We start from the raw sequence: 21,185 nt of genomic DNA, 5'->3' as shown, positions 1-21,185 counted from the left end.
TTAAAATTTTTTATAGAAATAGCATCACCATGCAAGAAATATAACTTTTTCACCTTTTAAGTTATTAGATGACATGTAAAAGTTCATCCAATAAGACAAAAATTCATAGGCCACGATGTATATATAAATCACAAATCATATGCTACAGTGAGAGATTTCTACATAGCAGTGGACATGGATCCAAAGAACTAACAATTAATTCCAATCATTCTTAGCATGTAAAATCCTAAAGTTTCATCTTTTATCCACATTGTGTTCTAGATTCTTCAGGCTCTACCATTTAAATGCTTTATCAGTATACAATGACAGATTTTGTTATTTCTACAGATCAGACTCTTTCATGAAAAAGTTTAGTGCCCTGGCATTTTAAACTTACTTATTAAAGTCAATGTGTGCAAGTCTTCTATGAAAATCTGCAGCAGCATCTGTGAAGTTTCTCACAGCAGAAAATAAGGAATCTTTAAAAGGAAAAAGAAGTACAGGTTTTTGGAAGAGTAATGTTAGAGAAAGAATCTTATAAGTGTTTTATGTTTTAGAGGTTCACTTGCCTATCTATCTCTCTCCTTTCCAGACGGTTCTTAAAAGTAAATGATAGGGTTTTTCTCTGTTTTTTTTTTTTTTTTTTTGGTTGACAGTGCCTGCAGAACCATGGTGATGCTTAGCAAATATCTTTAGCAAATAGGTGTTGTATGAAAATGGAAACAGTATTAACATTTGTTTTTGAGAGAATAGCAGCCAAGAATTTTTAAAAGCCTATAAATGCCAGGGGAAAAAATACCACTCAGGCAGTAAGAGGGGCTTACACCCACATATATTCTCTAAAATGTAGTACTCAAATTCTGCATAAAGTTGAAAGTGAAGCCTTTCATAATCTACCTTCACCTCTATTTTTGTAAGCTTTTAAATTATTATTACTCCTTCATTCCAGGTCAAACTAGTCTATTTATTGTTCCACTTGATTTTTGTGTGTGTGTGCGCCCTTTCTAGCTTCTTTCAAAACTTGGCTCAAAGGACTTTTTCTATATGAGGAAGAAAAATTCTCCAAACTACTTTACATTTACATTGTATATAATTTTCATTACATATAGGTAAGCATTTGCTTCTAAGCACCTAGCACAGTACCTGGCACATAAGTTTTCGATAAATGTTTGTCAATTAATGATGTGAACTAAAAATACAGCACAAAACAAACTCCATTCTTATTTGGAAAAGATTACAAATTAGAACCTCACCTAAATGGTAATTTGTGGCAAAACTAGCATGTCTGGAAACTTAAAATCCAAGTTCCTAGTATTGGCCTTGTCAATGTGGTAAAAAGTTAGTGAATTTTCTTTGGATTTCCAAGTTTTCAGGGAACAAGAGCATGCCTCTTCACTATATTTTGATAGTCCAATTGAAATCATTTTCCCCCATAATTTCCTTTTCTCTTGAACTTAGTCCTCTGATTCCCCACCTACCTTCTTCCTTTATTCTCTTGATAAAGTGTAGTCCTCCATTTCAAGAGGAAACCAGCAAAAGGAAGCTTTTTACCTTCTCAAGTAGATTGTCCTCACAATTATCCTCCCTTCCTCTCAAAAGCTTTCACCAGACTCTACTATCACTTCCAAGTATTTATATCTGTATGTTTATATATATGCATACATATATATTATATATACACACATGTGCATACACACACAGACAGCTATATTTATATCTAGATCTATCTTCTTTCTCAGCCATCCTAAAAGCTATGTATACTTAATGATTCCATTTACTCCCCTCTCACTCACTCTTCAATCTTTGTATTCTGACTTACGGTCTTATCTCTCTCTAAAGTTATCAAGAATCTCTTTTAATTACTATATTTTATGGTCTTTATTTTGGTCTTCATGCTTTTTGATCTCTTTGCTATATACTGGCCACCCTCTCATACTGGCTACTCTTGCCTCTCTGGGTTCTTGTTACATTACTCTCTTCTGGAAAATTACTTACTGCATAATACATAAAGGTATATTGGGGCAGCCAAAGGAAAGTTGTGCCAGATAATTCATACTACCATCATTATCTTGACCAACATCTTCTTAGAGAAAGCTCAGTACTCAGAAGAAGGCCCACTCTTCCTGGACCTCCAGTCTTGCTTCTGTCCCATCACCATAGCTATTCAGGGAAGCAACTTATACAGTGAAGAGGCTAGTCATCTCTCTAAGCAGTGACTAATTGCCATTTATGGGAAAACTAAGCCAATCTACACAAATTAGCAAGGTACCCTGTGGGGGAGATAAGAGGCAGTTTGTGCCAGGCCAGTCAAACTATTCGCACCCATTCAACACCATCTTTCCTTATCCTACAACAGTGACAGCCCAAGATCCTGAATTTAAAAACCTTGGAAATATCAGTGTCTCCCAAAACTGCCAGTACTGTTTCCAGGCCATTCTGCATATTCCAGGGAGAAATCCCTGTAAGAAATTTTTTTCTTCACCACTAACTGATGACATTTGGCACTAATTGGCAGATTAAGCCCAAGAGTTGTGGGAGTGGCAAAATACCCTTGGGCCATTGTGCCTATTTCCAGCTCAAGCCTCAGAACCATCATGCTGGGAAGCTATCCTCCATAGAGACATGACCCAACAACTGCCTTCGTGGATTCTGAAGGTATAGCTACTGATGGATCTGAAAATTAAGTTCCTACCCCCAAACTCTTTAACATTATTAAGTGGATCAACATTAGAAAATGATGATTTTATCAAGTAGCATGAAATTAGAGATGGTGGATTATCTGAAGCTGAAATATTCTGTACCATTAGCCTTTGAGCTCCTTAAATCAGAGACTTTCATGTTTCTATTTTTCTACTGGTATCTGCAATGCTTATTAGCATGGTGCTTTGCATATAGTAAGGATTAAATAAATGCTTTTCATTTATTTTTGTTTCCCATATCTGTCTAACCACTTGTTTTCTTTGCTGTACCATCATTTATAAAATTTCCTTTAATTTTAAGATAGACTTAAGTATCCTAAGGCTCTGTTTTTGACTTAAGCTCTTATGTACTTAAAATAACTCAGATTTATATATACAATTCCAATTTCTCTCCTGAACTCAAGTTTCATGGATCTAGAGATATACCAACAGTCAATTAGATATTTCACTCTGGATATCCCCGCGATTTCTCAAACTAACTATATTATCTTTCCCTAAACACTGTTCTACCATACTCTCCAGTTCTGTTGAGCATAATATCATTCTTCTACTCTTCAAGGCTTATCCTTTCTGAATATATTAAATCCCTTGTCAAATACTGTTTTTTACTTCCCAACATCTCTTACATCTGATTCTTTTCTTTAACACAATCAAATTCTCATTACATTGTCTTGGGACTTTTCAATGGTCTTCTAGTTGGTATCCCTTGACTTAATGTCTCTCAGTTCCAATTCATCCTCTACACAGTTGCCAAAGTGATTTTCCTTAAATACCGATCTGACTATGTTACTTCTCAATTCAATAAACTTCAGAGGTAGTGATTCCCCTATCGCCTCTAAGACAAAAATATACACTCTTTTGTCTTTCTAAGATTTTCAGTCTGATTCAAATCTATCTTTAAAATTTCATTAAGTATTTTTGTTATTATATTTCAAGTTTAACAAAACTGATCTTATTTTCTATTTCTCACACATAGTATTAATTTTTCTTCTCTATGTATCTGCACTATTGTTATGCCACAGTTCTCTTTAACAGTCTTGACTTAGTTTCCCTGTACTAGTTTTCCTTGTCTCAGTTTCCTTAACTGTTCTGTCTCAGTCCCCTAAGCTGTAACCCCCCTCTGGTCCATTAAGACTGAGGACTGTTTGCTCTAAGGTTATAAATTGTTAGCAAGATAAACATGAGAGTAGTCCTCTTGACTCTTTTCTGTCCTCAAGAACTTATAATATTCCTCTAAAATATTCCAAGATACCTCACTAATATCTTTATTTCTGTGTATGTAAACAGTCTGTTTCTGGGTTTTTAGGATTTATGACCTCCCCTATCCTGACAGAAGTTTTCCCGCGCTTCTCACCCCTTCCTTTGTTTAGAGAAAAAGTATTTAAGATGTTGGGGTTCCCCCATTCATTGCTGGAGGCTGATGGCTGGATGCTGGATGCTGGCAGTTGGATTCTTTGAGATGACAGTCTCCTCCAGTCCTGGAACCAACATGGATTCCTTGGTCCCAGTATATCTTTATCTCTGTCTGACTGGATAATTTGAGAGAGAGTCCTGTCCAGTCAATTATACTCTCCCATTAATAAAATATTAAAAACTCTCTAATCATTTTGGCATTTGGGTACCTTTTGGGGTATCATCTGGTTCTGGTTCTGGTTCTGGTTCTGTTTATTCTGGTTCTGTTCTGGTTTGTTGCTAGCAACCTGTAGTCTCAGAATAAATACCGACGGGCTTAAAAGTTCTGAGATGGGTATTTTTTGGGACGCTGGAAAATATCCTTTGTGTATGTATTATATGTTTGTTTAATGTTGTAACTGTGTGTTCTATGTTCTGTGTGATTTGTCTGTCTATTTTGTTGGTTGGAAATTTTTAAGAACAACGTTGCAACTGTGCTTAGTAAAATGGAGCTCCACGTGTGTGTCTGTGTTAAAAGTTAGCAAGGTTGTAAGTGATAAGAATTCAGCCTCTGTGTTGCAGGCTTAGAAAATATTAAGAAGTTTGAAAAATCTCTCTCTCTCCCTTTGTCTCTGGCTGACTGTAGCAGTCTTGTGGAGGAAAAGGGAGAAAAGGGAGAGAAGGAAAGAAATAAAAAAGAAATAAAAAATAGATTGAAAGGGATTTGAAAGTTTGGACTAGAGGAAAGAGCAATAAAATTCAAGCTTAGCCTGGCCTGGGCAATAAAAAGCTTTGGAGATAAGATGTTAATAGCTGTTAGAAGAAATGTGGTGAGAAAGAAAAGAAAGAAAAAAAAAACTTTTAAAAACAGCTGTATTTAATTTGATTCAGTTTGTTACCTTCTGAAATATTTTGAGTTATTTGTTAACATACGTTATACTTTAAATCCAGCTCTGCTGAACATGTGTGGGTTTTGTGGAGGTTTGGGCTATTCACTATAGTGTGAATCTTAACAGGTTTTTGAAGGAAAAAGGAAAGAAGAATGCAGGTGATTAGGAAGGACTGATTAGTAGGGGCAATTAAAGGTTTGCATGGTTTTAGGAAGGTGAAAGAAAGACTTTGGGAGTAGGTGAAGAGGTCTTCCTCTGCCTTCTGCTCCTTTATCAAAGGAGCTTCTGGTAGGAAAGTTCTTTAAGGAGATTGTTCAAGTATGTAGCTAGGGAGAAAAGAAAGTTGGAAATGGGTGGATTTGGGAAGAAACCTGATGTTGGGAAACTGATGGGCTAAAACTTGAAAAGGATCCCCATGTAGGAAATTGAGTGGGGAACTTGAGGGAAGTTTTTTCTAGGGGGCCAGGAGTGGGGGAAGGGTAGCCACGTGGAATCCTCTCCTCCCCTCTCTTCTCTAAGTGTGTTCCTGCCGGTTTTTTTCTTATCTGATTACAGCCAATGCAGCAAATTGTGCTTTAAAGGAACATACTTACTTTTAGGTTAATTGATTGAATATTTGTTTTTTGATATGTAAAGATTTTCTTGGTTAAGAGATATGGTCATAAATATGATCCATACTTTGGGAGGAATATTTCTAAAAGTTTAATTGCTATTTTAAAAAAACTTGTTGAATTCTTTTATGTGGAATTGGGTCTTTTGTATAAGTTTAAATTGATTGTATTGGGTCATCCTGAGGTTATTTAAAGGGCCTCTGAACATTGTAATTTTTTTCTTTGTCCTTTTGAAAATGTTTCTGTTATGAACAATATGTAATTTGGAATATTTTTCTATTTATTGGGTATTTTAAAAGCAAAATGATTTGTATGTATAATGTTCACTCATGTAACATCTACCTAGATATATTGTTCTAATATATATATACCTAGATAATTGTTCTAAGTTGTGAACTTACTGAGAAAAATTTCTTTCTGTTATTACTACAAGGTTATGATAAATCTTTGTTTAGGATTTATCAGAAATTTGATTAATGGCACCTGTTATTGGAGGTAAAATTTTTTGGGCTTAGAGTTAATTAGTTAATGTTATTTGGGAGTTTTAAAGCTCCACCCTCTGACAGTTACTGAGATGATTGATTGGAATAAAACTGGGTTAAGGCTATTTTATTCTGTATGTGTTGAAGGTTGAGTTTTAACTTCTTATGTTTTGTTATAGTTATGTTCTTGCATTTTTCCTTCTGTAATTGATCTCTATGATCAGAGCAATAGTCAATTAGAAACTGTTAATGCAATTCAATTATGTCATGCCTTGCTATTTTCAGTCTGGTTATATGTAATCATTGTATCCTAAATGCTTGGGCAACTAAGTATTTCACTTGGTCATCTGTCTGTTACTGGATATTTGTGTTTTGTTTCTTTAAGGTTTCTACATGATAAGAGGACAATTAACAGGGGTCTGAGAGACCTCACTGATGTTGCAACTTGGAACTGCAGTTGTTTGCTTGGCCTGTAAAGCAAACTCATCTCTTCACATAGGAAACTGCTGGCCAATCCATTCTGGCCTCCTCATAGTTTGCAGCAGTCTGGTGAACTGAGTCTTTCTATCTGAGACTGATCTAATCTTTATTTGTTAGATTTGTGTTTTTGTTCTAGATTTTGGTTAAATTACAGATATTGGCTTGCTTTGGGGACCTGGATCAGCTTTGATCAGCTTTGATTGTCAGCGCGGTACACCTACCTTCTCTCTGCATAGAATGCCATTTGTTAGCCTGGAGCAGCAGTTTTTAAAATAAGCCGATGGACTGGACCCTGCATCAAGTATACTTTGGACTGATATGAGGGACTTTGGGAATGATTGATGACTGACTGTTAAACCTTGCCTGGATCATCTATTACTGTGTGTTTAAGATTTAGGATGGGATTTGTTAAAGCTGTTAAAGCATGGTAATTAATGCTGTTATGTTTGAGGGCTTTTTAGGAAATGTTACTGTACTAGTCTGTTATGTATAGGGAATTTGATTCACTCTTGGAATTTTTATAGGGAATGGTCATTTGATAATTCCTTTCTGTGAGGAAAAAAAGGGGAGGAAGAGATAGAGCATTGGGAAAATTGGTATTTTTCAAAATACTTGAAAGAATGGGAACCCCTAGCTCCTATTCACTTTGCCTTAGGCACTTCTGCCCTACCCCCTATTCTCACTAGTTCAGATTGAATTTGGATGCTTTAGCTTTAGAATCCCTTATTTTGTTAAAATTGCCATGGCAGACTCAGTTTTGGAGATTTTTTTTAAGAAAAGTTTTAGAAATCAGACACTTGTCCTGGGACTGGCAGTCTCTCTGATCTGTTTTTCCATTCCTGTAACCCCAGTTCATTAATTAGTACTTCAGAAGTTCAAAGGACCTTGAAGTTTGGCATAAGGCACCTAAAAAGTTCAGGGTTTGCCTGTCTTGATGGTCTAACTGTGCATAATCTGCTCAGAAATCTGAGAAATTCTAGTAGCAGCAGCTCTAGGCGGGGACAGGTGAAGCTACTCCAAGCCTTAACCTTCTCCCCTGGAGTGGGTTGCCCCTTTGAATGAGCCCTTGGGCCCTGCTGCTAGTTAAGTGCACAAATGATCACAGACCTAGCTGTCCATCTCAAACTGGATTCTCTGGCTGAGGTAGTGCTCCAGAACTGTAGAGGACCTGTCATGCTTGCAACAAGAGAGGCTTTGTACAGCTGTTAACTCTGGGGTTATCAGGGAGAGACTTGCTCTTGCCATATGAGTCCTTATATTTTTCTCGTTTTATTTTGGGTTGGTCAAACTTATGGTGCTAAGACCTCCTGGGTATCTAGAGGAAGGTGCTAAGATTCAAAGGTTTGAATATTTAGGAGAGAGAATGTGGAATGTTATGTCACAGTTCTCTTTAACTGTCCTGACTCAGTTTCCCCGTACTAGTTCCCCTTGTCTCAGTTTCCTTAACTGTTCTGTCTCAATCCCCTAAGCTGTAAACCCCCCTCTGGCCCATTAAAACTGAGGACTATTTGCTCTAAGGTTATAAATTGTAAGCAAGATAAACAAGAGAGTAGACCTCTTGACTCTTTTCTGTCAAGAATTTACAATATCCCTCTAAAATATTCCAAGATACCTCACTGATATCTTCATTTCTGTATATGCAGACAGCCTGTCTCTGGGTTTTTAGGATTTATGACCTCCCCTATCCTGACAGAAGTTTTCCTGCACTTCTCACTCCTTCCTTTGTTTAGAGAAAAGGTATTTAAGAAGTTGGGGTTCCTCCATTCATTGCTGGAGGCTGGTGGCTGGATGCTGGATGCTGGCAGTTGGATTCTTTGAGATGACAGTCTCCTCCAGCCCTGGGACCAACATGGATTCCTTGGTCCCAGTATATCTTTATCTATGTCTGACTGGATAATTTGAGACGAGAGTCCTGTCCAGTCAATTTTACTTTCCCATTAATAAAATATTAAAAACTCTCTAATCTCTCTCCTGCCTCAGTTTCTCCAGCATTACACTATTTGTACCCCAATGCCCTTCCTCTTTCAAAGCATACTTCAAGAATCACTTTTATATAAACCATTTCTTAAATCACTCCCTAATCACCAGTGCTCTTCCTCTCTATCTTTCAATTCTTTGTGTTTACTCTTAACCTCTGTGAGTAAAGCTGGCCTGGAATTGGTCACTTGGAAAATTCCTTGTTTCATTTTCCCCTCTTCTTCCTTTTTTTCCCTCCTTTCTTTCTTCTTCTTTCCCTCCTTCCTTCATTTCCTCCCTCTGTCCCCATAGGTTATCATACCCTTCCCAACAGATGTTCTTAAAAGCATTTTTTCCCCTCTTTTGTACCTCCAAAGCCTCCCACAATATCTTGGGATTTACCAGCTATATTTTTTTCTTAAGGACCAGGTCTTAAAGCAAAACCAATATGATTCTAATTGGCCACCAATTAGGTCCTAGGCCAAATCCCATTTGATTTATATTTGAGTCCTAAATGACTTATATTAAAGGTCATTTTGGCTTTGGCCAGAAACCCTGAAGGTCTTCCCTGCTTCCAAATTCATTTATTTATTTATTTAGATTTTCTTTTTTGGGGGGAGGACTAAAGAGACGATTCTTTCCCTCAATTGCTACCTAGCCTTAATCACTGAATGGATGCAACTTCTGTCAAATTGAGACCTATTGAAGACCTTAGATTAAAAAGGCCATGGTCTCCCATTTCATCCAGGGCCATCTCTAGCCATCTTGATCTTTATCTTGCCATTTGACCCAGAGGTTCTAAGGAGGGGAAAGTGAAGCAGGTGAGCTTGCACAGCTCTCCCTCACTTAAATACAATTCACTTGCTTGTCATGGCATTACCTCCCTTATATCACAGTCTTCTTTGAAGAAGAGATAAACAACAATTTACTCTTATACTATGTATACGTACATGTTATCTCCTAATAGAATGTAGTTCTCTGAGAAGAGGAATTGTTTCATTTTTTTCTGTTTGTTTTTGTAAGTCTATTACTTAGTAGAGTGCCCATTGACATAAGTGTCCACTGCACTTATGAACTTGTCAGTTGGTGATTAATTGATATACAGCGCATCAGGATATTAATGGATGAAAATGGTTATAATGATGTATAAATATGTGTACACACAAATTAGGTGTATATACACATATATGCGTGTATACATATGTATATATAAGTATGTGTATATCTGTGACATTAGATGGATAGAACTAACACATACTTTTTTTTCCTTTATAAAAAAATCTTTGAGCAAAATTAAATTTGAAACAGTATGGCTATCTGGCAAATCTCCCATTTCCCTTTGCCATGTTATTTCTTTTTTATTTCTTTGTACATCTATTAGCGCAAGTCATTTGTAAGAATGATTAATAAATATGCCTTCTTTAAAATTATTAGGTACCCATAACTTATGCCAACTATATAATTTTCTTGTCTTTCTCCCCCCTACCTGCCTCTAGACCTACAGCTGAATCATAAGAATTTCTCTTGAAACTGTGATTCCTAAATCATTTTACCTTATCCAAGTCTGGAAGCAAAATTTTTATTCATCTCACATTTAATTTCATTAATTTTTGTCTATAGCAAGCCTTATTCCTTAACAGGAATAGTCTCTATCTATGGACTATGCCAATATTGTACTAGCTAGAATGAAAAAGAATCCCTAAGGGCTCAATTAGTTTAATCCCTTCATTTTACTAAAAAGGGGAAAGGGCTTGTTCAAAGTCACACAAGTAGTGAATGGAAGGGGTGGGATTTGAAATCAAGTTTATGACTTCTAATCCAATGTTTTTCCACCACTCCACACAGCTAGTACCCAGTAAAGTGCAGAATTCAAGCAACTATCTGGATACCTCTTTCATATTAAGTGGGCATTCTACCATCTAAACATTTTCCATATGGCAAGGCTGCTATAAATTTTTTAAAAAAGTCAAAGTCTTCCAAAAACTATAGTAAGAATCTTACATGGAGTTAAAAATAGTAATGTAGAACATGATTAAGAATTTTCATGTACTTGTTAAAGTGAACATGGACTCATGTTTAGGCTATAAAATAATCATCTTTCCTCAAATAAACATGGCTTCAAAAAAAACTTTGCTCTCAGCAAATATGGGAAATAATATCAGTAACATTAGTTTTGTAGCTTTTAAAAACTACTATTATTCTCTTTAAACCTTTATGCAATGACTAAAATTTCTGGAAGCTTTGAAAGTACTGGTTACAGGTATTATAGATGCAGCTCACTTTTAATTCTTTAAAAAGAAAGTGATATAGGAAAAGCATTTACCTATCTGATGTTATCAGCACTCCCCCACCACTCAAGAAGAACCATGCTACATATGGATTTTGTTTATCATTTCCAACAAATGAACCACTTTGGTTATGGAAATCTTATCATTTAAATCACATCTGATCACATTCATCCCTTCTTACATTCCAAAACTCAAATAAAATCTATAAAACTAATAAGCAAATTTTGAAAAACAAGCAAATTTGAAGAGTAGACAAATTTCAATTAATTTTTATGGAATTTTTTGGTATTGTTAATTGCTGCCTCTTAAAATAAATTTGGAATTAAATTATTTAATAGACATTTCTTTAACAAATTTATTTTTATTAAAAAATATAAATTTAAATAAAGTTCAATTTAAAGTTGAAATGCTTGAATGATATTGTTGGTATTGATATTGACTATCAAATTGTTATGAAAGGGAGTAATTTCTTACATTTGACTCACAATAAATATTATAACTACTACTTACCAAATGATACTCTATGGTCTTTCAATTGTTGGTCATGTTTCTTGGATAAGTTATAGATACTGGTTGCATAGTTTTCTAAAGCTTTTGCATAGTCTTGAATATTGAAAGGAATGATTCTGGAATCGGCAAGTTCATATACTAGTCCTCCTCGTAACTGGGCTACAGCAAGTTGTTTCTTAAAGGTAGGGTCATAAAATTGGTCGACCAGCTCAAAAGTCTCATAAATAGTGTGGTAAACTGGATAGCTACTAAACTTGTTTGTTTTCTAAGGTAGGGGGAAAAGGATAGACATATGTTAAGTACTTTAAGCAAAAAAAAAAAAAATTGTGAAAAATTATATCCACATACATGTCACTATACCCTTTCTCCACAATGAAGCAACAACATTAAATAATTGAGATAAACAAAACAAAACAAAAGCAAACATAAAACATCCTAATAGTTGGTCCAAAAGTAGAATGAATAATGGGTTGGTACCGCATTCTCTCTTCTAGATAAAGTTGAAAATATACTGGAAAAAATCTGAGATTTTTTGCTCAGATATAACTGATTGGAGTAAGTGGTTGCTTAAGGGTTCTCTGCCAACTCTGACATTTTGTGATTTTGTATGTTTTTGAATATTCTTGTATGTATTTATATTTATTCTATTTATACTTATTCTCTTCCATTCACTTATCTCTTCCATTAAAAAGTAAACTCTTTGTAAGTAGAAATTATTTTCCTTTTTATACCTGTATTTTCATATCTTGGATTTAATATTCACTTAATATCTGACAATTGATTCAATGAAATTTTAATCATCTAAAATTTACTTGTATACTGCTTGACTTAATTTTGATTTAAGACTCTATTTAAAATCCACAACTTTCAAGATGTACCAGGTGTGTATACCAAGTTTTCTTTAATGAACACTGATTAGGACTTCCAAGGGTGGAGCCAAAATGGTAGAGTAAAACCAGGAAGCTGCTTGAGCCTTCCCAGTTTCACTCAAAAACCACATGGAACCAAGCCTCTGAACAGAGTCTGATGAAATGGTCAGTTCAAGATAGATTGGATAACTTCAAAAAACTCAGTCTTGCTGGAGTAAAAAGGATGTTCAGCTCTGCTTAGACAGACTCTGGAAAAGGCAATGAGAGGGTCTTAATTACAGCAATTCAGTAATTAATTACAATAAATCAGGACCCTTAGTCCCGGCTCAATAGGAGAGCAAATCAGTGGAACAGCCTCCAGTTTCAATTCACAAGGCAAATTCTGGGAAATCAGGCTATTTTCTGAAAAGAGTAGAAGTTACTCCTTACAAACCCAAGGGACTCCTGTGCTCAAAAGCCAAGGCTCAGAGCTTCACAAGAAGCTTGGGACAGTGCCATCTTTACCTCAGGAGCAGAACTCAATTAGAAAATTTAAAAAAAAAATGGAACTACCAAGAAAAGGAAAGAAAATAAGCAAGAAATATAAAAGAACCTTGACCATAGAAATCTACTATGGTGACAAGAAAGACCAAACCACCAACTCAGACGAGGACAAAATGTCCACAGAAGAAATCTCAGAGAGTGGTATGAATTGGTCTCATGCCCAAAGAGGCTTCTTGGAAGTGCTCATAAAAGATGTTAAAAGGCAAATAAGAAAGGTAGAAGAAAAAAAATGAGAAAGGAAGGAAGAGGTATGCATGACAAGAGTTTGGAAAGGGAAGGGGAAAAAAATGACTGAAGAAAACAGCTCCTTTAAAAAATACAAATTGGCTAAGTGCAAAAAAAAAAAAAATCCACTGAAGAAAATAATACCTTCAATAGTAGAATTAACCAAATGGAAAAAGAGATACAAAAGCTAACTGAAGAAAATCACATATTAAAAACTAGAATGGGACAAATGGAAGTTAATGACGCTGTGAGACAGCAAGAGTCAATGAAACTAAAAAGAATTTTAAAAATGGAAGAAAATGTGAAATAAGCTCATTGCCAAAACAACTGACCTGGAAAATAGATCGAGAAGAGACAATTTAAAAATTATTGGCCTACCTGAAGACCATGACCAAAAAAAGATCCTGGCTAACATTCTTCAAGAAATCATTAAGGAAAACTGTCCCAATATTCTAGAAACAGAGGGGGAAAGACTCATTGAAAGAGTCCATTGTTCACCTCTGAAAAGAGATCCCCCAAGGAAAACCCTAAGGAACATTGTTGTGAAACTCCAGATCTGCAATCTCAAGGGAAAATTACTGCAAGCTGCCAGACAAAAAAACAATTCAAATATCAAGCAGCAACAGTCAGGATTAGCCAAGATCAGGCAGCTCCTGCAACAAAGAAGTGGAATGCTTGGAATACCATATTCCAGACCAAAGGCCTGAAGGTTACTATAATAAGATGGGGTTACTAATTATCTAGCTAGATTTAGCATCTTCTTTCAAGAGAGGTGTGCATCTTCAAAGAATTAAAGGACTTCCAATCATTTCTATTTGAAAAATGAAGTAAACAGAAAATTTTAACTAATCAGGACTCAAGAGAAACATATAAAGATAAAGAGGGAAAATATATATATTTAAAAGTTAAACTGTTTACACCCCTTGATAGGAAAACAATATCTGTAACTCTTGAGAACTGTATCTGTCACTGGGGCAGACAGAATAAGTCATCACATGGATGGAGGATGTGGTTGTGAATGTATTCTGATATGCTGATATCAATGAAAAAGACATTAAGGGGTAGAAAACATCTGTATTGAAAAAAGAGGAAAGGGGAATTATAATGGGACAAATAGGTCACACGAAGAGGCACAAAAGACCTATTATAATGGAGGGAAAGAAGAGAGAGGAATGAGCACTGTCTGAAGCTTGATCTCATTGATTTTTGGCTCTAAAAGGAAATAATTTAATCATTCAGTTGATATAGCAATTTATGTAAGAAGTAGGAGGAGAAAGAGGAAAGAAAAAGGAAAGGCAGTATAGAAGGAAGGGCAAAAACACAAGGGAAAAAAGTAAGAGAAGGAGATAAGAGGTGATATAATATAGTGAGTGAAGTGGGTAAAAAAACATTACTACGGAGAGAATGGAGAGAACAAAAGTATATACAGGGGAAAAATAGGATGAAGAAAATTACAGAGCTGGTAATCGTAACTGAATGTGAAAGAGATGAACTATCCCATAAAATGAAAGCAAATAGAAAATGGATTAAAAAACTGAATCCTACAATATGTTGTTTACAAGAAACACATTTGACACAGAGAAACACATACAGAGTACAAGTAAAAGTCTGGAATGGAATTTTTTATACTTCAGTGTAAGTGAAAAAAAAGAAGGGATAGCAATTCTGATCTCAGATAAAACAAAAGTAAAAATAGATCTTATTAAAATTGATAAGAACAGATTGTACATCTTGATAAAGGGTAATGTAAACAATGAAGAAGTAATGATCTTAAATGTGTACACACCAAGTGGTACAGCAGCCAAATCCTTGAGAAAATTTTAAGTCAGTTACAGGAATAGACAGCAAAACTATACAAGGGGGGGACCTCAACCTTTCCCTCTCAAAATCAGACAAATCTAACTATAAAATAAGCAAAAAAGTAACTAGGGAGGTTAACAAGATCCTAGAAAACCTAGATAGGATAAACCTCTGAAGAAAATTGAATAGGGACAGAAAAGAATATACATTTTTCCTCAGGAGAACATGGCATCTACACAAAAAGTTGTCATATATTAGGGCTTAAAAACTTCACAATCAAATACAGAAGGGCAGACCCCCCCCAAAAAAAATTATACAAATGTTGCATATACAATAAAGGGGCAGAGAAAGATAGACTGAAAACCAATTGAAATAAAATAATCTAATTTTTAAAAATGAGTGGTCAAACAACAAATCACAGAAACAATCTATAATTTCATCCAAGATTATGACAATGAGACATCCTATGGGATGCAGTCAAAGCAGTTCTTAGGGGAAATTTTATATCTCTAAATATCTACATGAATAAAATAGAGAAAGGGGAGATCAATGAATTGGGCATTCAACTAAAAAAAATAAGAAAAAGACCAAATTAAAATCCCCACTTAAATAACAAATTAGAAATTCTGAAACTCAAAGGAGAGATTAATAAAATTGAAACTAAGAAAACTATTGAAATAAATAAAATTAAGAATTGACTTTAAGGGAAAAAACCCAACAAAATAAACTTTCAGTTAATTTGGTTAGGAAAAGGAAAGAAAAACACAGCAAAATGAAAATGGTGAACTTACCATCAATGAAAAAGAAATTAAAGCAATAATTAAGAGTTATTTTGCTCAAGTGTATGGCAGCAAATCTCAGAATCAAACCAAAACCATTGAATATTTACAAAAAAATATAAATTATCCAGATTAACAGAAGAGGAAATAAAATACTTAAATAGTCCCATTTTAGAAAAAGAAATTGAACAAGTCATTAATGAACTCCCTAAGAAAAAAAATCTCCAGGTCCAGTTGGATTCACAAATGAATTCTACCAAACATTTAAAAAAAAATTAGTTCCAAAACTATGTAAACTATTTGGAAAAATAGGTATAGAAGGAGTATTGCTAAATTCTTTCTACGACACATATATGGTACTGATACCTAAACCAGGAAAATCCAAAACAGAGGGAAAAAATTACAGACCAATCTCTCTAATTAATATTCATGCAAAAATTTCAATTAGCAAAGAGATCACAGCAACTTATCAGCAGGATAATCCACTCTGCCCAAGTGGGATTTATATCAGGCATGCAGGGCTGGTTCAATATCAAGAAAGCTATTACCATAATAGACATATCAATAACAAAACCAACATATATCATATCATCTCAATAGATGCAGAAAAAGCTTTTGACAAAATATAGCACCCATTCCTATTAAAAACACTACAGACCACAGGGATAATGGGAGCTTTCCTTAAAATAATAAGCAGTGTGTATCTAAAACCAACAGCAAGTATTATTTGTAATGGAGAAACACATTCCCAGTAAGATCAGGACTGAAACAAAGATGTCCATTATGACCATTATTATTCAACATTGTATTAGAAATGTGGACTTTAGCAATAAAGGGGAAAAAAAGGAAATTAAAGGAATTAGAATAGGCATTCTATTTTCTATTTTTTAAATCTCTCCCATGGTTTTCCCCTTTGCTCTTTTTCTTTCCCAACATGATTCATGAAGCAATGTATTATTGTTATTATTATTATTGTTTTGCTGAGGCAATTGGGTTTAAGTGATTTGTCCAGGATCACACAGTTAGGAAGTGTTAAGTGTCTGAAACCAGATTTGAACTTGGGTCCTCCTGACTTAAGGGTTAGTGCTCTGTCTACTACACTACCTACCTGCCCTTAATGTATATTAAAAATAAATATATTTTTTTAAAAAAATGAAAACTGGCTAACTTAAATGTACATGTATATTACACATGCCTGGTATACCTAGTAACTCAAACACTATTCAGTAGTTTTATTCAGTAGTTTAAATAACCATATTTGCAACCAATCAACTGAGGATAAAGGATTGGAATTAGAAGAATTAGAAAAGAAGCCAATTCCATTTCTCTTTGGAGTCCCATGATAAGAGGAATGATGAAAGGAAATCTCATCTTTAGAGGGAGTCCTCTTAACTGTATATGTTCTTTGAATCAATACTTATTGAATAAAAGCAGATTAGAAGCATTGACATTAGAAATATTTATTTATAAAAGTCTGTACTTTTAAGATAAGTCTAAAATTTTCAGCTATTGACGAACTTTATGCTTAGTTGCTTTAAAAGCTTAGAACCTTAAAGATACAAAATTAGGAAGGCATAAATATTTTGATCAAAGGAGTTTGGAAGATGCCCTAAACCCTTAAATGGAATCACCAATGTGGAAGACACCAGTGACCTATTCTATAATGAGACATTCCATATTGAGCTATTAGATGTCTGAAAGCACCTTTTCCATTAGATGTATACCCATAACTGACTTTTTTTAGATCTTCCCTTCTGAAGGGCAAGGACCTGAGGACCAGTTTGTCCTTAGGCCCTGTGTCTAAAAATGGGCCAGGAGTTTTGTTCTTGTTTTGTCTGTCCTTTTAAAGTACTAATTACAAGGAGTGAAGTCCTTAAACACAAAAACTCAAATCACTGGCGTTCTGAAGCCCAGGTTTCCAACCTGGTTAAGAAATCAGAACAACAAGATAAAGACACAAAAGAAGCTGCCCTAAGAAAAGACTTAAGAGTTTTTAGTGGATTAATGTACAAATCAATTCAACAATATTATGTACAACCAAAAAAATATATAAATGATCCTGGGAGACATTTAAGATGGACATTGTTTCCATGACCAAGGAAGTGGTAATCCCTCTGTACTCTGTCCTGGTCAGACTACATCTGAAGCATTGTTTATTTCTAAGTGCTCCATTTTAAGAAGGGTTATTTATAAGGGGGAAAGTGTCTAGAGAAGGTTAAACAGGATGGGATATCTTAAGAACAATACATATAACAATACTACATAATTGATTCTATATAGCATTTTTAAATTTGCCATTATCTCATTTGATTCCCTTAAGAATCCTATTAAAGTAACTGGGAATGTTTGGCCTAGAGAAGCTTGAAAGGGAAACATGATAGATATTTTCAAGCATTTGAAGAGTAAAAAGGTTTATTTGACTTGGTTTTCAGGGTTCAGATAATAAAATTAGGATCAATGGGTAGAAATTGCAAAGTCATCAGTTTTGCTTTGATATAAGGAACAATTTTCTCACAACTAGAGCTGTCTAAAAGTTAAATGAGTCATGTTGGAAAGTATGGGTTCCTCCAAACTGGAAGTCTTTAAGCAAAGCGGAGTGATTACTTGTTGAGGATATTGTAGAGGAGATTTCTTTTCAGACATGGATTAGATTAGTTAGGCTCTGAAACTCCTTCAAACCCTGATAGTCAATTCTGTAAACTATGTATACATTGTTTTGCTCACTACTATGGCATTAGTTTATTTTGAATGGAATACTTCATAAAGTATGGAGTAATACTTCATAATCTATAAAGGAATTTAAGAGAAATGTGGAACCAGGAAACTTGTTTATCCAGTACATGTAATCAAAAGTGGCAGCATTTGCTCACGTGACCTATACATACATGCATCTACACATATGTATAAATATACACATATGTATGCATATATATATAGACTGTAGATAGGTGATCCACATATAATTATATATTTTGTTATATTTACATATTTATTATTAATCATTAGTTTAATACTATTAAAATTTTATATATGTATATATAGAATAAAACTTTATCTACAGATAATAAAATGGCTTACCCTGTTCTTAGTATAACGGGCTCTACCTGAAGCAATTCCCAGTCTCTGAAAATAAGCTTCGAAATCACTTCCAGATCCTAGTTTATTTATTCTATACATAGGGAAAAAAATCAATATGAAGTCAGCTTCTCACAGTATCTCATTGTCCTAACTCTACCAAAATTCTGTTCCTGACTGAAGACAGATAATTCTTATTGAGAGAATTTAATTATTTTTTGAATAAAAGTAGAACAGTTTTAAATTTGATATAATCGATGAGGTTTAAGCCCTCAGTGTCAGGCAAACCTGTAAATCTAAAACATTATAGACAAGCTGCTAATTTATAGCAATGGTAAGAGTTTACATTACATGCTAGGAGTTTCTTTTAATGATGAAATCACAGGACTAGGTGAAAACCACAATCCACAGATAAAAATTTTCTCCATGAAATGTTAAGAGAATTTCAGTCCTGACAAAACTAAATGCATCTTATTTTCATTTTAGTAATAAAGCCAATATTGATGAGTTGTTATTTTTTTACTTTATTAAGAAATAAAACACAGGGAGGTAGAGTTAGTCAAGAAAAGGGAATGAAATTGAACTCTCACATATGGTTTTTGCAAGTTTAAGAACCTCTTGTCCTACCTGTTGGTCCTAGAAGTGAATACACAATGAAAAAAAAAAGTACATAAACTATATAGAGGGAAATAGCTATAGGGAAAAAACAAAATGAAATATTTCTGAGTTGCAGTTAAAGAAGTATACAAAGTGAATGAGCCATTATCTAATTTTTATACAACAGGATGTAAATTATAATACTATAAAATCATCCTAAAAGATATGACCAACCAAACATTGGTTTTTCCATATACTCATTGTTCTATTCAATGATTTAGATTGGAGTTTAGAGTGGAAATAGATTAGAGTTGCTTTTTTAAATTTTGTTTTATTAATGTATTTTGTTATTACATTTTAAACACTTAAAAATTACTCCTACTTGATGATTTATTTCTTGCAATAAAGTAAAACATATAAAACTAATAATTTAGTGATCTCTTCTAAAAGTGCAACTCACCATATCACATATGTAGCATCTTTCATTTCAATATATATAAAAAATTTATTTTCTGGCCCTTTTAGCCCCCAATGCCAATGAGGAAAAAAGAGTTTCTTGGAAGTTATTTGGAAAGACAAGGACCAAGAGAAATTTGCTTCTTCTTCTTCTTCTTCTTTTTTTTGCGAGGCAACTAGGATTAAGTGACTTGCCCAGGATCACACAAGCTAGGAAGTATTAAGTGTCTGAGACCATATTTGAACTCAGGTTATCCTGACTTCAAGGCTGGTACTCTATCCACTCTGCCACCCAGCTGCCCCTGCTGCTTATTTTCTAATACAAACAAAGCATATGTTTAAAAAAATTTACCTAGGAATATGTTTATCCTCAGGTGAAGGGTCCTTTTTCAACCAGCTTTCATAAAGAGATTTGCTTTCAAAACCATCATCAGGGCTGTTAATCTGGAGAGATAAAATACATATTAGAAAGTCAGAAACAAAAGTATCATCACTACATGATATGTGTGTGTATCATTATACCTATATATGGGCACCTGGAGTATTGCAGTGGATAAAATGTTGCTGGGCCTGAAGTTTGGAAGACTCATCTTGCATTCAAATCAGGACTCAAAACACTAGCTGTGTGACCTGGGGCAAGTCAACTTAATCCTGTTTGACTCGTTTTTCTCATCTGAAAAATGAGTTGGAGTAAGAAATGGGAAATGCTCCAGTATCTTTAGCAAAAAAAAAAAAAAAAATCCCAAATGGAGTTCTGAGAGGTCACAAAGTCACAAAGGGTGGATGCAAATGGAGTTCACAGTCAGACATCACTGAAAAATGAATGAACAACTATATATATATATACACATGTTAAATTGAATTTTTAAAAATCATTAAGAGATAGCATTTTATAGATAGGATTCCATAATTTTTTTTTTTTGTAAATGTGAGTTTATGTTTGTATACATTCCAATTCAATATTAAAAGTTCTGGCTCATTTGTAGATAGATGTCTGTTTGCAAATAGGCAAAAAGTTATCTCCCAGATGGTGGTTTTTAACTATATTATTATTAAAGATAGAAGAGTCTTTTTCTTTTTCTTTTTTCTTTTTGCTGAGGAAATTGAGGTTAAATGACTTGCCCAGGATCACACTAGAAAGTATTAAGTGTCTGAGACCAGCTTTGAACTTAGGTCCTTCTAAACTTCAGGGCTGGTGCTCTATCTACTGTGCCATCTAATTGCCCCATATGGAAGTCTTTTTTTTAAAGCATTTTTAAAAGATTCAAAATTAGGGGGGGAAATTGGCATTTCTTTTTTTCTTTAGCAAGAAACTTTAGCTAGAAACAATTTGTACTTTGGTAATTTTTGCTTTAAAAGCTATAGGGAAGCCCTTTATTGTTTTTGATTATTTGTTTGTTATTGTTGTTGTTGTTGTTGTTTTTAGGAAAGTCCTAAGAATGTTAGGTATGATCTTTGTTAGAGAAGCTTGTTTAGCAACTTCCAACAGTAAACTTGTAACTTAAGTCGACCAAAATTCTATTTCTGCCTAAAGATAGTTTATTTTTTAAGAGA

General features: G+C 34.3%; 1 protein-coding gene across 2 annotated transcripts in view; it reads right to left on the bottom strand.

Annotated features, from left to right (window-relative positions):
- Positions 1-21,185, bottom strand: part of NAALAD2 (N-acetylated alpha-linked acidic dipeptidase 2) — a 94,285-nt gene that overhangs the window by 19,678 nt on the left and 53,422 nt on the right. For both annotated transcript variants that reach the window (XM_051986784.1, XM_051986785.1), the window contains 4 exons: positions 19,984-20,075; positions 18,582-18,672; positions 11,288-11,552; positions 377-458 (listed from right to left, as the gene is read on the bottom strand). In XM_051986784.1, coding sequence (XP_051842744.1) covers positions 377-458; positions 11,288-11,552; positions 18,582-18,672; positions 19,984-20,075 — 530 coding nt within the window. The remainder of the gene's footprint in view (positions 1-376; positions 459-11,287; positions 11,553-18,581; positions 18,673-19,983; positions 20,076-21,185) is intronic.

Source organism: Antechinus flavipes, chromosome 3 (genome assembly GCF_016432865.1).
Source record: "Antechinus flavipes isolate AdamAnt ecotype Samford, QLD, Australia chromosome 3, AdamAnt_v2, whole genome shotgun sequence".
Taxonomy (NCBI): Eukaryota; Metazoa; Chordata; class Mammalia; order Dasyuromorphia; family Dasyuridae; genus Antechinus; species Antechinus flavipes.
Note: the sequence above shows the minus strand (reverse complement) of the source record. Positions and strands in the feature narration are given on the sequence as shown.